The 15,390-nt window shown below is 47.1% G+C and overlaps 2 protein-coding genes across 7 annotated transcripts; one reads left to right on the forward strand and one right to left on the reverse strand.

Annotated features, from left to right (window-relative positions):
- Positions 1-311: 311 nt before the first annotated feature.
- PLAGL2 (PLAG1 like zinc finger 2) lies at positions 312-10,087 on the reverse strand. Of its 6 annotated transcripts, none has more exons than XM_064465558.1 (4): positions 9,976-10,087; positions 6,970-7,079; positions 5,083-5,478; positions 312-4,169 (listed from the first exon to the last, which is right to left on the reverse strand). In XM_064465558.1, exons 3-4 carry the CDS (start codon positions 5,343-5,345, stop codon positions 2,948-2,950), a joined length of 1,485 nt encoding a protein of 494 aa, XP_064321628.1. In that variant the 5' UTR covers positions 5,346-5,478; positions 6,970-7,079; positions 9,976-10,087; the 3' UTR covers positions 312-2,947. The 6 variants fall into 6 exon arrangements, with proteins under 6 accessions (XP_064321628.1, XP_064321629.1, XP_064321630.1 ...); XM_064465559.1 differs by having other exon boundaries at positions 6,970-7,075; positions 9,976-10,059; XM_064465560.1 differs by lacking the exon at positions 9,976-10,087 and adding an exon at positions 9,651-9,852.
- Positions 10,036-15,177, forward strand: POFUT1 (protein O-fucosyltransferase 1). The gene is made up of 7 exons (XM_064465565.1): positions 10,036-10,282; positions 10,378-10,499; positions 10,623-10,805; positions 11,405-11,517; positions 12,183-12,375; positions 12,652-12,894; positions 13,306-15,177. The coding sequence occupies exons 1-7, from the start codon at positions 10,051-10,053 to the stop codon at positions 13,492-13,494; spliced, it is 1,275 nt and encodes a 424-aa protein (XP_064321635.1). The 5' UTR covers positions 10,036-10,050; the 3' UTR covers positions 13,495-15,177.
- Positions 15,178-15,390: the final 213 nt, after the last annotated feature.

The raw sequence follows: 15,390 nt of genomic DNA on the forward strand, positions 1-15,390 counted from the left end.
TCTGATGAACAGGTAAAAGTTGTTTGCTAACCAGCTTCAGGAAATAATTTTTCTAATGAATTGCATACTTAGTATTTCAAATGGAAGTAGCCTCATTAGTTTTAGACTGGCTGACAAAATCCTTGCAGGTTATAAGTTCTGTTGTGGAATGGGAACTTTGACTCCATTTTCCAGTGCAAATACCTGGTATTGGCTCCAGCGTGTGGTCTCTGGACATGCTCCCTTTGCTGGTTTAAACTTCCTTTCATTGACAAATGTTATTGCGATTCTGCTTGTTAGAATAGCTGTGGAAAGCAAATCACACATGCAAATAATAGCAAAATGAATTCCATTTATTCTTTGACAGACTACTGGTAGGAAAAAGATGCCTGGCTCTAAGTTTAGCTACCACTGCTAAAGGAATTCCAGTGATGACATCTGTTCAGAGTACAATGCAGGCAAAAAGCAAGAAAGCTGAATGTTCTGAAACAGAAGAAGGTGTACGATGGCATTGCATAAATCTGATAATCCTCACTTGCAGTAGGTGATCAGTTCTGACTATTTCTTTAAAAAAATCCTCTCAACTTGAGACAGGGATAAGGCTTGCATATAATTGATAACAGTGTGAAAATCTTTAATTTGCAAAGAGAAAAGCAATAGAAGACAGGCCTGAGGTATTCAGTGACGGTAAACAGAAGACTAGCTGAAATGCCCTATTTACCTTTTCTATGTTAGAGAACAAGAAGGCACTCGTTGAACTTTGAAAGGCAACATTTTACAGTGGAGAAAAGGAAGTACTGCATTTAACTCAGGGAGATCATGGCCACAGGATATTGCCGAGGTAAATAAATCTTATATTACATTTTGATACAAAAGTATTATTTGCAGCATTGCTGGCTAACCTAAAATAACTGATCTATGTTTTGTTGAATCAATGGATCACTAAACAGTCATTCTGGGAAGAAGTACTAAACTAAATTAAAAATAAAATTCTTGAGTAAAATGGAAGGGGGACAAGCCTATGAACAAACAAGGCACGGCTAATGTCACGCTGTGGGACGAATGGCTCAGCAAAAAGTAATATGCATCGACTGAAATGGATGTACTCTGGGGAGGTGAGGGAGGACAGCATCTGGCTTCACTGAAGGAGCTGAGATAACAGAGTAGAGGTAGATTTTGCATTTTCTAGATTTATGGAGAACAATATCGACAGATTTCCTGGTTTATATTGGCCTACAATGGTTCCTCCATGCTGAAGTATGAAGATCTGCATGTCTATATTCATGAACATGCATCAACATACAGTGAGATCGACCTCTGTATGTTACCATCTGCAGTACAAGTGCCCAGGAAAATGAGAGCAGGAGATGACACAGATGCTAAATGACATCAGCAGCTGGCTGCTGCTTCACAGTGTAACTCTTCTGCCCTCAGCAGGTAGACAGTCCATGGAAGAATTTAAGAGGTGAGGCAGGGAGCAGGGGAAGCAGGACTTTAACTTCAGGAGACAAAGCTCGAGAAGGAGAGAACAAAAAGGCCAGTGGAACCAAATCCTAAGTGAAAGGGTGACTGCAGGCCCAAACCCTCAGCGTTTTGTTAGAACTCTTAGTGTTGGGGAAAATGCTTCAAATACACTGATAGAGTGTACATGAAGCTGGGACCAATTTTTCCTCCTGATTCCTGGATGTTATCACCCTAGGACAGAGGTAAAAATATATCTCTTGAGACTGCTTCATGGATAAGCCAAAAGGGTACTGACCTCACTGAACTGTTGTAAAAAAAAAAAAAAAAAAAAAAAGGCAAAAAACCAACAAACCCCAAACCAAAAGCCTAGAAACACATACTCTGTTCCTCATCTCAAGGGAACCTACGGAACAGGGCCCTGCAGCCTGATCTCATCCATGCCTTGAACAACAGTACTCAGCACTGCCGGCCCTGGGCTCCTAACTTAGCTTTTTCACACGCTTTGGTTTACAGAACAGATGCACGATCTGTTTGCCTGTGGAAGATATTTAGAAGGGCTCTGCGTATACCACAAAGCCAAGCTAAGTTGTTAGAGCTGCTCCATCCCCTTGACACGTGGATAGCCAGAGAGAAAAACGCAGGAAGCTGCTGCCTACAGTGGCAGAGGCTAAAGTGGTCCAAAAAGCAGTGTATTTCCCCATGGGGGAAGAACATGATAAGTGAAGAGAAATCAGTGCAACCTGACTTCGTTGTGTAAACAGTGTTGTAGCTACACCAGATATAAATCCAGTGTATTCTGGTGCCTCCTCTTTCTGTGATGGTGGAAACAAGATTTGTGTTGTGTAAACAATGTTCACTGTAACAAGTTTAACCTAACGGCTCCGCAAAGAAGAATGAGGCGATGTCTCTGAATTCACTATGTAAACGGTCTTGTTGCTTAACACTGATGTGGAGTAACCTGTATTCGGTGGAGTAAGCTGTATTAGGTGATGGGATGAGAGGTAGTGAGGAAGGACAGCCTCTTCCCCGTTGGCTTCATACAGAGCAGGTATCCTGACTTCTCCTCCTTCTCCATGTGGAGGTGTTGGCTGTTTTGCCAGAATTGCAGTGTGATAACATGAAATGGAAGCTGGACTCTTCAAAAGTTTAGCCCAAGGTGAAAGAGTCTCAACTCCTTCTCAGGGACAGTCCCTTCCCAAAGAGGAACATAGCTCCAGGATCTCAGGGAAGGTCAGTGCTAAGCGCAGCTCCTGATTCACAGATTAAAAATTAGATAAAATATATCCAGTCTATTAGCCGAAATCTTTTTGCTGTACAGGACTGGGACTTGCATGGGTATATCTGCTGTTCCAGTCTACAAGTGCTCCCTCCAGAGATCAGACCCCTCCTGTCTGAAACAGCTTTGCAAAGCTTTCACACCCAAAAGGGAAGTAAGAGTTGTGCGTTTTTAAGGCTCTTCACAAAAGGGTGACTGAAAGATCTGTTCTCCAGTGCTATTTTCAGCTTATTGGAATGCCTGGTGGAAACGTGGCAGCGTGGTTGTGCTCAAGCTGGAGGTGAAGACAGGGGGCAATGAATGAAGAGGCCCAAAGTTCAGTGAGGCCCCAGCTCCAGGAGATTCTTGAGGTTGGTGTTGCAAAGTGGTAAGCAGTGGCTGTGTCTCCCCCTGTGAGTAGCCCATGACCAATCCCCCTGATGATACAGGTGGATTGCAAGGAGGAAGATTTAGGGGGAGGAAGCCAAGAAGATGAGAAAAGTCCATGTTAGCAGCACAGAGAGCCTCTGAAAGGTTAGCAGGGCTCTTGGAAAGCAAAGCCTCATCCAGGGGGGGCGGCTGAGGCGAAGAGGACTGAGGCTCACCAGATGAGAGAGACAGGCTGCCAGGGAAGTCTGACAAAAAGCTGTCCACCTCTACTTTGGGTAGTTTCTCAGGCAAATATGAGGTAGATCCAAGCTGATACTTTGGAGGAGGTTGCGGTGGGGAGGAGATGGGAGAAGAAGACTCCAGAGGATAGCTCATTCCCATTGGAAGAGAATTAGGAACCAAAGAATGGGGCATCCCTGAGCTTGGCATGGTTTGGAGATGTGTGCTGTACATGCCCACAGGCAGCATGCCAGGGAAGCTCTTACCACCTATCATGTCTCTGGATGCCATACACAGGACAGGACTCAGCTCTTCTTTCACTGCGACAGATGAGCTGCAGCTTAGGAGACCCAGCATGTCAACTGGCTCAGTCTTAATCTTCAGCAGTTCCTGGGAGTGGCTTTTCTTCATGTGCCTAGTCAGATGATCTTTCCGCCCAAACCTCTGAGCACAGTACTGGCACAAGAAGTCCTTCCGACCCGTGTGCACTACCAAGTGTCTCCGCACATCTTTTCGGGTGTAGAAGCGCCTATCACAGTGGTCACATGGATGCTTCTTTTCCTTCGCTCCACCAGAAGCCCGCCTAGAATGAGCTTTGAGGTGCTCCAGCAGGACTTGGGTATTTTCAAATGTCTGGAGGCATACCTTGCAGCTGAGATCACCACTGGCAGCTGCGTGCATGGCCAGATGTCGCCTGAAGCCGAGTTTCGTGTTGTAGTTCTTGCCACATTCAGGACAGTGGAGGGCCTCCTTGTTGGGATCGTGGGTCTGGAGGTGGTTGCGAAGGTGATCTTTCCGGTGAAACATCTTCTCGCAGTACATACACTGATGAGGCTTCTGAGCAGAGTGTGTGGCCATATGCCTTTTGGGAGAAAAAGGGGAAAGTTTAGACTAGTGTCCAACCCACTACTTTAAAATTTTCCTTATGTTCTACACTTTATGCCACAAAAACCCCAGATTGCGTTTTATCACCACTAAAGGATGCTGCCCTGACAGCCTGGGCAGCAGGGACTCTCCGGGTACAAAAGCACAACATTTCAAGCAACAGAGTCTGTCTCAGCAGTGCCCATCCACCCTAAAATGCATCACCTCCGCACAGGTACACTTCAGTCGTCTACTTAGCTCCTGTTGTCTCTGTTGAGGCTAGCAAAGGGGGAAATGACAAAGAAAACCATAGTAGTTTATGACAAGAAATGCTTATCTGCTGGTGAGACAGCTTCATTTCATTAGAAGGCATCAGACTGTGGCAAGGTCTGTTGACAGCCACCATGGACTGATTTCACCTTGGTATCTTATACTCTCTGACACTGCGGTTCATCTAGTTTCAAGTTCCTAGTGATCATATAATTTAATTATTCTCTGCTACACTTCAGGACGTAAATAGGAACTCTACTTCCTCATGCTAGAACAATAGCTGCTTTAGAAATATTCCTATGATTAAAGTTAGAGGTAGGGCTTATGAAATGTGAATGCTATTCTTGCTTCTCATTTTGTTTTTTAATATGTGAACTTCACTTTCTCCTTCAATTTCCTCCTTAGTAAAATAGAAAACAGCTTGAGCTCAGGATAAAGTATTATCTGAGGTTCTCTGGAAGGCACTTAAAGAGATGCAAAGTATGGCAACGTCTGGGACTCAACTGCTTTGCGAAGGAAACAAGGGCATTCCCCCTCCTCCACCTTCTCAGAAATTCTAGCAAAAAAACACGACAGAGGGGTTTTCCCCGCTGTTCTGGTAGGGGAGCACTGTTCAGCAGGGGCACTTGGCAGTTACCTACCTATATAGCTTGTACTTAGAAGCAAAGGCTTTGCCACAGTGCAGCTGAGGGCAGTTGTATGGTCTCTGCTCAGTGTGAGAAAGCGTGTGAGTTCTCAGCTTGTCCACATTAGTGAAGGAGGTCTCTGATATTTCACATTGGCATTTTCCCTGACTTTCAGTCTCTTCACCTCTTGGTCTGGGGGCTAATTTCCAGCCTGCCTCTTCCTCCTCCTGCTTTGCATCTTGAATCCAGTTGGGAACACTAGGAAAAAATGCCGTCATGGCAGGTCTAGTAGAACATGGCCATGTCAAGCAGAACTCGAGCCTGCAGGTGTCTTGTCGTGATGTCGTCCTGGTGCAGTTTTCTGTTGGAACCCTCTGTGACCAACCTGCTTTAATAGCAAAACATCTTCATCTGAAATCACAGAAGGGTTGGTGTTAAGACACCGCATCCTTCACCTGTGCACACAAATGTGTGAGCGTTCAACAAGCATTATAAACATGTGAAGATGTGTGTTCACAGACATGGGAAACTCCCATCTCCAGAATGTTTTGTTCTTTTCTCCCTTAACACCTGATACCTGAATAAAATTATGTTAAACTTATTCTGAATTGCATTTCTGCAACTCTTAAGAGCCAATGTTACCTGTTACATGCGTTTTCTCCCGTAATATTGTAGATAGGTGTCTCTTTGTAGCTCTACCTACCTCACCTTTCCCTGTGTGTTTTGCGGATCTCTTCTCATCCCCTTTTTTCATGTTCTTCATAGTCTATTCTCACCTGCTCTTGACCTTTGCATACATGGAATTCCCTTCTAGAGCTTCTCAGAGAAACTAAGGTTCTCTTGTATTTTCTTTAATCCACTTTGCTACCAACCTGGTGCACTGGTAAGACCATCTCCTAGCAAACCAATGTGGATTACCACACATGGGTCAAGAGGGCTGGGAAGAAAACTTGCCCTTATCAGCAACATCACACCTTTTTCAGGAAGGCAACAGATGCAGCTTCTCTTCAGGGTGTGGTTACTCATATTTTCACTTTTCTAATGTGGGGCAGATTCTGCCTCTCTGGATTAGCAAGTTTTCTAAAGCAATGAGCATTTTTTTCTTTTTATACTTTCATCCATTGATAATGGAAGCTCAAACTGTTTCCTGTTCAACAAAACATACCTCCTGTATCCTCTGCTGGCTTTCACGTTGATGAAAATGTACGTTAATCTCTCTTAGCATGTTTTTCTTCAGTTGTCTTTACCTTGTTAGTAAAGTACAGCATTTTTACATGGTTTTACTAACATCTAAACTGGTAAACAGTTAGCTGAAATAAAAACCTCAGAAAAATATCTCTCACTGAATTTAGCTGCCTAAGAAACTCTTCTTAAAATAGCATCAAACCCTCAAGCTCTTTCTCACTCCATGATTGCTTCAGAGGGAGGAACTTCCTGCCTGCACATCAACACGAGTGCCAGTTGTGGGCAGGATGTGCAACTACGAGGGAACTAACCAACCCCCATTAAGAAGGTGCACCGCGAAACGTTATGAATAGCTGAAATAACAATAACTGTAACTACACCATCGCTCACAATGCCATGAATGGTTCCCTCAGGATGGAAAATGCCAGGGAACGGGACAACTCCAAGAAAAAGTGTCACTATGAGGTTTGGAAACGTCCATTAAGAACAGAATTTGGTTTTGTACAGGCTGAATCTACTCAGGCAGAGCAGAACAATAAAGGACTAGAACTGCTGAGGTGACACTTTGGTACAACCCAGTGTGATGTGACAGCGGCTCCTACCCCTCAAGGTGCAGGAGTCCTGCGGTTCAGAGCAGTCTTCCTCTGTAGGTGTCTAAGACTGTGAATATTTCACCTCTGTATGAGATGTGTGGCAGAAAAGATAAGTGTTCTCTACCTCCTGCTTCAGAGCTGTGCACACATTCTGGGAGCCTCTGCCAGTTTTGCCACGTAGTTGCTTCTTTCCCTCTGAACAAGCTCAGCCATCTGTGCCAGTTTCAAAGCTACCTGAAAGAAGACAGAGTTTGAATTTCACTGTCTTTAATAGTAAGGCACATAAACTATCCGTCACCTCCAGAGCAGAAATCCAAATCCAAATTAGTTAAGACATGATAATTTCTGTAATTGATTATTGTAAAAGTTCATCAGCTTTCCTGTAAAATTTTAAGGTTCTAGCAAGAAAAAAGGACTCTACCTATTTGGGTCTGTTTCTAAGTCTAAATGCATGTGGTAGGACACTGACAGTAAGGAAGAAAAAACAAGATGAGGGTTTTGCATAGTATCAGGGAAACACAGTAGCAGTGGAAGGTGAACAACATAGTTCATGCTTGGCTACAAAACTGTCTGCATGATCTACACATTTACATTTTTAAAAACTCATTCATTTTCTTAGTAGCATTTCCCCAAAGAATGTTTCCAAAGTGCTCCCTATTCACTGTAACTCTGTAGCCACCAGAGAGGAACTGTCTGGAAACACTTCACCCACACCTGTTCAGAGAACATCTTGTACATCACAGCCTTGGTACCGGCACTGGGAGACCTGGTTATCTTGGAAAGTTTTGTACTAGTGCTGAAAAAATGTGTCTAGCCTATGCAGCTCCAGAAAGGTCGGATAAGTCGGTTACAGAAAGCAGATAAATCCCATCACCAGATAAATCCTCCCCTACTTCAGTTCTACAAAGGTTGAGAGGTTGGCAGTGTGAACACAGAGCTGGAAAAAAACCACGATCCACCCAAGAGCTGGATTCCCACTGGCTGCCAACTTATATGAACTATTTCATTACTACAGTCATAAGGTTTGTGCAAATTCAAGCTATAAGAGCTCATCTAAGCAGATGGATCGTATGCTACCCATGAGATTCCAGCCACTTGTCATTGCACAGAAATCAATGAGGTAGTTCTGAGTTGGTACATAGTAAAAAAAGTTCTCGGCTTCACAGAAAGTCCCTGGGATAGAGTCCGCCACCTGCTTTGACACTTTGTTCCACTGTTTAATACTTCTCAAAGTATCATTCAATGATACAGCATTTCTGCAGAGTTTCTGCCCCTCAAAGTCACTCCTGTGACACACAACATCATTCCTTGGCTGTGCGGGAAAACCTTGTGACCAAGGCTGGGAACCAGATCAGGGAGCTGCCTGGGTTAAAAATAATCATGAAAAAATAAAAAAGGAGCCTGAATGAATTCTCTGACAGGACAAACAGCAAAACTGTCATGCAGTGGCAGGGACACGGGGCCTGACAGGCTGCCTGACCAGCCCCTGCATTGTGGAGCTGCGGTTTCTCTTTTCTAGAGGACATTTCTTGTGACTGATTTGTATCTGTCTGTCCTTGGCTTCTACCTGCTGAGTCTTGCTGTGCCTCTGCTAAGGAGCTGCTCTAGTACTGTTGCTTTTCTTCCTGCAGGGACAGAAAAGCTGGCCTCAGGACTCCTGCATGTCCCCTCAGTCCTCACCACCAGCTGCTACACTGCAATGGCCTGGATGTTTCACAGCTGGACACTGGTGTGGCTGAAGTACCCCACTCAGATGAAAAGTAATTTCTTTTTAATTTTTCCCTCCCCCAGCCAGATCAGTCCCCCACTCAGGTTTGCTAAGCTATTTTAAGTTATTAAAGCTTAAACTTGCCCAACAGAAGGTACCAGCTACGTGGCAGAAGGCAGAGGCCAGGATCCACGACAGGCACTCAGCCTCAGCACGGTGTCGTGCCTCAGACCCAGCTTCTGCAGCGATCCCAGCTGCAGCATCAGGCCTGGCACCAGCCCGCCTGGGGCGTGGGTGCGCTCACGCATTTATTTTCTTTCCTACATGATGACCAATGACCATAACTCCTTAAACCACTGCAGCAATGTCCCTCAGAGCAAGTCTTTCAAAGCCCCCATGCAGCATAACAAAATCACCCCCTACTTTCCTTACAGTGTTCTGATCAAGCCCAGCTCCAACTGCTGACTACAAGGCTCTGCTTCCAGTCCTTGGATCACTTTTGTGACTTTTCTACAAACTCTACCATTTTCCAATATCGAGTTTTTTTCATTTTCAGGGAGGAAGAGCGGATACCAGACCTAGATGCACAGTACCAGCCTTACCAATGACACACCTGGATGTAAAAATCACTCTCCCACACATTGACCGACAGTCACGAACACCAACTCACGTGTCATTAGATTCCCTGATTTCCCCTAGGAAAACCATTACTTTCTTGAAGTGACTTTGGCCGTTTCTAGATATGTAGGTTTTTACATCCAAACAGGTTCATTTTTCTAGTTGAGCAGCTCAAGCCTCAGTATCAGTTTCCACCACTTGATCACCTACAGATTTTGGTAAAACTTCGTGTAAAGTTTGCATTTACTTTTAAAGCCCAGGGAAAAGCTGCTCCACCTTTCCCATAGGATGTAACCGGACACGCCATTCCCTAAGGATGATTTTCCCACATCCTTTTCACCCTCTGCTTCCCTGACACGACACCAGCCAACTTTTAAAAGCCCAAACCCCTTCCCTGCACCACCGGGAAAGCCCCAAAAGCCAACGTAACTCCTGGATGATTTACCTATGCTACGAAGAACCCGCTTTTTCTCACTCACCCAGCCCCAAAGCGGTTGCAAAGCCCCCAGGGCAGAGCGCAGCCGTGCCGTTTTCACCGGCAGGGAAACGGGAGCCCCCCCATCCCCGGGGAAGGGTCGGCGGCCGGTGCCGGGGAGCACATGTGCCGCCCCCCCCCCTCCCGTTACCATGGCGCAGCCCTGAGGGGAGGGAGGGGGAGAGGCGGGCCCGGCCTATGTCTCCCCTTCCTCTTCCTCCTCCTCCCCCCACGCCCCCCCTCCCCTGAGGGGACCCCGCCGCCGAGGGGAGGGTGTCGCCGCCGTGACGCCGCCCCTCGCCCTCGCCCCCGCCTCCCCCCGAACTCACCCCGTTCCCCCGGGCCCCGCCGGGCGCGGCTCCGGCCCAGGCCGCGGCGGCCCCATTGTGCGGGGCATTGTGGGAATGACGTCACTCTCCCGCTTCCGCCTCGATGGTGGCCGCTTCTCGCTAGAGAAGCCGTTCCGGCGGGACCCGGGGCATGCCGGGATGGGGCCGCCTTTCCTTGACCTCCGCCAGGCCATCATGGCGGCTCCGCCGCCGTTCGTTGTCCTTCTCTTCTCGGTGATGGCGGCGGCAGGCGGCGCAGCGCCTGTGTGGGACGCGGCCGGTTACCTGCTCTACTGTCCCTGCATGGGTGAGACCTTCCCGCCGCGGAGCCCCCGGCGCGGAGCCCCCAGCGGAGCCCCCAGCGGAGCCCCCAGCTGAGCCCCACTCTCGCCCCTCTCGCAGGCCGGTTCGGGAACCAGGCCGAACACTTCCTCGGCGCCCTGGCCTTCGCCCGAGCCCTCAACCGGACCCTGGCCGTGCCGCCGTGGATCGAGTATCGCCACCACCGCCCGCCCTACACCAACGTGAGCCCCCGGCGGCGGGCGGGGAGGGGGCGGCGGGCCGGGGTCCGGCCTCTCCCCGCGGGGGTGCGGGCCGCGGGGGGAGGCTCCGCGACCCGGGGTTGAGGTGGTTCCTGTTGTCCCCAGCTCCACGTCCCCTACACGGAGTACTTCAGGCTGGAGCCGCTCCTGCGCTACCACCGCGTCCTCAGCCTGGAGGACTTCATGGAGAAGCTGGCGCCCGTTCACTGGCCTCCCGGCAAGCGGGTGGCTTACTGCTTCGAAGCGGCAGCTCAGAGAAGTGCTGACAAAAGCACCTGTCCCATGAAGGTGAGTTCCTCCCGTCCCCGCGGGTGCTGTGTAATTCTGCTGCTGTTCCAAAAGGAATGACTGACCTGGTCTGGTCACCGTTTATTTGCAAATTTAAGAGTTATCCACCCCAATCCTCATGGTGTTCCTTTCACCGCTTATCTGTGTGGCCTGCTGCGCCTTCCTGCCTTTCTTTGTCAGCAAATGCTTGCGTTTCAGGAAGATGGTCTACGAAAGTAGGTTTTATCACTTCAGAGTTGATTGTGACTGTATGGAGAAGGGATCTGTAACAACAAAGCTGATCTCCTACTGGTTTCTGCCCATTTCGTGTCTGTGGTACAATTGTCCAGCTGGTTTTAAGGCAGCCTATTTTAAACACAAGTTTCGAGAGCTGTGCCATTCTTTTAAGACAGCCTTTGCATTAGTTCTCAGTTAACTTTCCTTGATGTGTTTCACTCTCTCCTGTCTGTGGAGCTGATATTTGACAAACAGGCTGTTGTATTTGGTCTACTTTCTTCCTGTAACAGAAAAACTCTTCAACTTGGCGCCCCGGGATCTCGCTAGGCCTGCCTTTCAGGCTCTGCATGTGCACTGAATGAACACTCGTTGTTCCTTTACAGGATGGAAATCCATTTGGTCCCTTCTGGGATCAGTTCCAAGTGAATTTTGATAAGTCTGAGCTCTTCAAGGGAATCTCCTTTAGTTCTGCGTACAAGGACCATTGGATCCAAAGGTAGCGAGATGGAAAAGTGCTGGTATGATACTGTAGAATAACTCACAAAAACAGTTGTGCTAGTCGCTATATAAAGCCTTTGCATTTTGCGGGAGAGATTGAAGTGGTTAGTTAGCAAAAAATCTTAATGCTTTTTCATTAAATATTCACTGCACAATATCTTCGTGTGAGCTCTGTTAGGCTGATTGATTTCTGAGCCAGTAATGTTGAGTTACGGTATTTATTGATTACATATGTAATTATTCTTCAAAAATAATTTGGTTCTCACTTGCTGATTGTGAACTGTGTTTTGCTGCTTACCGTATGTTTTCAGAGCCACTTTAGTTGTATCAGTGCATTTGGGTGACAGAATTGCTCTAGTCTGGGGTGAAAACCTACCTAAGCTCTCATTGCTACACGTGTGAGATTATTCTCTTTTGTCTGCCAAATAATACTAATCCATTTATTACCTGGTCTGAGGGTAAAACACAATACCTGAGTTTTGCTTCAGTGTTCTGTTCATGTGGCAAAATAGTTAAAATTCATCCTGGGTAAATTTGGAGCAATAGATGCTGTGTATTTCAGGGTGTTCGTAGTTTCCGTTCTAACCTTGAACCGAGGTCTTTGTGCAAGACGATGTATGCGAGGTTATGTCATGTTTCAGTCTGCTGGGTTTTTTTCTGTAGGTTTCCACCATCTGAGCATCCTGTACTCGCTTTACCTGGAGCTCCGGCCCAGTTCCCAGTCTTGGAGGAGCACCGCCCCCTCCATAAGTATATCGTGTGGTCTGAGGAAATGGTGAAGAAAGGAGAAGCCTACATTAATTCTCTGCTGGTCAGGCCCTACGTAGGAATTCATCTGAGGATCGGCTCAGACTGGGTACGGTTCCAGTGTGAGGCTGGTTACAGTAGCCTGTGCCATTGCTACAGACTGGTGGCTGACGCTCTGTGGAAGAAGCTGCCTGAAGAGGAGCTGTGCTTCTGGGGTGGCAGCCCAAACCCTGTTGGCATTCAGTAACTCGCTGTGCGTTAGCCATGCTGTTGGGATTCCCCTTCTGAACAGGCTGTAACGCTGCTGGCAGAGGTGGGGGATGTGGTGGTGTTTTCTCACACTTGCCGTTTAAACTTGCTATTTTCTCTTTTCTGCTTTCAATAGAAAAATGCTTGCAATATGTTAAAGGACGGGACGGCCGGGCCACACTTCATGGCTTCACCTCAGTGCGTGGGCTACGACCGCAGTGCTGCGGTCCCCCTTACCATGGACATGTGCCTGCCAGACCTCAAAGAGATCAAGCGTGCTCTCAAGCTCTGGGTGAAAAAGACAGAAGCTAAATCTGTTTATATCGCTACTGATTCTGAGCCCTACACAACGGAAATACAGCAATTCTTCCAAGGAAAGGTAAGTCTGTCAGGAACCTGTCTGGCAGGGGTGCTTTAATAAAAAACTTCCTTGGATTCTGGCCCGTTGCTGCCACGGACAGCAGGCAGGCAGTTGTGTAATACGTTATTCACAGACAAATATTGGCATCTCAAAGTAAATTTTGCTCATAGCAATAAGAATGATACTGAAAAACTCTTCCTTTCCTAGAGGTTGAAGAGCATTATCCTGCACAGTAGTAAATTTCTCCTTGAAAAAGACTTCAAGTAGATAAACCTATGTTTTGACATTTATTTATAAATGAGTTCATAAGGCAACTTAAGACAGAATCCACTCTTTTTGTTGCATAGTCCAATTTATAGTATTGTGCCAAGGTATTTGGATTGTAATAATAGATGACTGGATTCATGTGCTTTCCTTCTTTCCCTGCAGATCAAGGTTGTTAGCTTGCAGCCAGAAGTGCCGCAGATTGATTTGTACATTCTTGGCCAGTCTGATCATTTTATCGGGAACTGTGTCTCTTCGTTTACTGCCTTTGTGAAACGAGAGCGTGACGTGCATGGAAAGCCCTCTTCGTTTTTTGGCATGGACCACCCACCAAGATTACGGGATGAATTCTGACCAAAAGAGGAATGGGTTCCATAGTTCTCAGGGATCTGAGCTTGGTGCTGTGCCGAGGGACCACTCGGTGCTAACAGTGTTCTCCTGCCTGCAGAGCACACTGCCAGGTGGCCGCACACCTGCTTCGGCCCTATGACACTCTTCGCAGTCACTTCCAGACTTCTCTGCCTGACTTCTCCTGTGTTTCCAGCATGAGGTCAGACAGAAAAGAAATTTTAAATCAAGTAGTTTACAGGAAACTATAAACTATATATAGTTTTTAAGATGTAGTTTATATAGCCCTCCGTTCTCACTATTTGGGGTTCACCAGCAATTGTGATGAAGCAGCTGCTCAGATTTCCTCTTCTTTTTTTTTTTTTTTCTGTTAAATTTAAATTTTACCTTGTGAAACTTCTTGTCCAAAACTGACCATAAGCTCTTTTTAAGTGCAAAGTATTGTCAGGGATGTCACGGTCCCTGAAAAGGGAGTGCAAGGTAAAGCTCAGGACTGGAAATGAGCTCTGGGTTTTATCGAGTACTGCTGTTGCCTTACTAGACCCGTGTCACCTCAGTGCCTGTTTCCATTCCCCTGTTGAAAGAGATTTCATACCTGCTTCACAGCAGTGCTGAGGGCACCTGGATCTCTTTGGTGCTAGAGCAGCACAGTGGGGGCATGTTTTAACATGGCAGCTGCCTCTTCAGCCTGTCTTTGTGTGAACTGCTGGGGAGAAGGCATTTGCAGGGACACAGTTGATAGATCTTTTATAGCCTGTTGAGAGCTGGAGATTTAGGGCTTGTAGCGTTGTAGCTGTTGATGTCAGGCGGAGGTAGAAATGGAAATGGTTTTGAGCTAAGACTTTTAGAGTAGCCATAGTGGGGTTGGTGTACGTCGTACTTAGGTCTGTGTTAGTGGGTTTGGGTTTTTTGTTTGTTTTTGTACTTCATGAGATAACCTCTCTGACAACAGAACCCTTGTCTGTGGGGGTAGCTTCCGGTGGAGAGAACTGTGGAAACTGTTGGCTGAGGGGGGAAACAGCAGCCCAGACCCCTCCGTTTGGCCCAGTACAGTTTAGTGCTGGGAACACTGATAATCCCCATGTGGTGAGACTCAACTTGACCAATGTCTTTTGGTACTCATGTGACTTTAATTGTATTTTGTTTTATCCAAAGACCGAGTACAGAACTTACTGCTCCTTTTTTAATAAGTGACACTGAGGTGAGTCGGTGGTACCAGGGCTGGCTGCCTCTAGTGCTCTGCTATGGTCTAAACAATACTGCCTCAGAGCATTTACTGGGGTTTAACTCTAAATGTCTTTTTGGTAGTGGGTTTTTCCCTCCTTGGAAATGTTCCTGATCTTTGAAGGACTTTGAAGGCTCAAGGGAGTGAGCAGAAGAGAGGGATAAGTGAGAAGGTACCCCAAGTGTCAGGGTGGCAAAGACTTGTCTCTTGTTTCCTCACTGCTGGCTTCCAGAAATTTGTGGGATTTGGTGATTTTGGGGTCGCTGGGCGCGGAGCTGGGCGGCCAGACATCTGCATGCGTCTTTGTATTTCACTTAGCTTGGTGATCTTGGATGATGCCGTCAGGGCGGCCTCGCCTCACTACAGAGGGAGGGCAGGGTATTGGGAAGACGGTGTATGAAGAGAATTTTTTTTTTTAAAAAAGGTATTTTTTGTAATTAATAAACACTTGATTTTTGTATTCACTCGTAGTGCATGGAAATTCCTTCCTCCGTCGCCATGTTCCCGGCTCAGCATCCCGCGAAGCGCCGGCACCTTCCCCGGCCCTGCAGCAGGGCTGGGCACGGTGCTCCCGGCCCCTCCCAGGCTCCGGTTGGGGCAAAAAACCGGGATTTTGGGGGTTCTGGGAGCGGGAGGTGCAGGGGGTGATGGGGGGGAGCGGCGGCCCCTTTGTCCTG

Source organism: Phalacrocorax carbo, chromosome 14 (genome assembly GCF_963921805.1).
Source record: "Phalacrocorax carbo chromosome 14, bPhaCar2.1, whole genome shotgun sequence".
Classification (NCBI taxonomy): Eukaryota; Metazoa; Chordata; class Aves; order Suliformes; family Phalacrocoracidae; genus Phalacrocorax; species Phalacrocorax carbo.

Bases quoted from the DNA above. Each gene is read 5' to 3' on its own strand.
- POFUT1 (XM_064465565.1), top strand. From the start codon at position 10,051: ATGACGTCACTCTCCCGCTTCCGCCTCGATGGTGGCCGCTTCTCGCTA. The intron at 10,806-11,404 runs GTGAGTTCCTCC...GTTCCTTTACAG, and splicing joins AAAGCACCTGTCCCATGAAG to GATGGAAATCCATTTGGTCC. The intron at 11,518-12,182 runs GTAGCGAGATGG...TTTTTTCTGTAG, and splicing joins AAGGACCATTGGATCCAAAG to GTTTCCACCATCTGAGCATC.
- PLAGL2 (XM_064465558.1), bottom strand. From the start codon at position 5,345: ATGACGGCATTTTTTCCTAGTGTTCCCAACTGGATTCAAGATGCAAAG. The intron at 4,170-5,082 runs GTAGGTAACTGC...TTCTCCCAAAAG, and splicing joins TCTAAGTACAAGCTATATAG to GCATATGGCCACACACTCTG.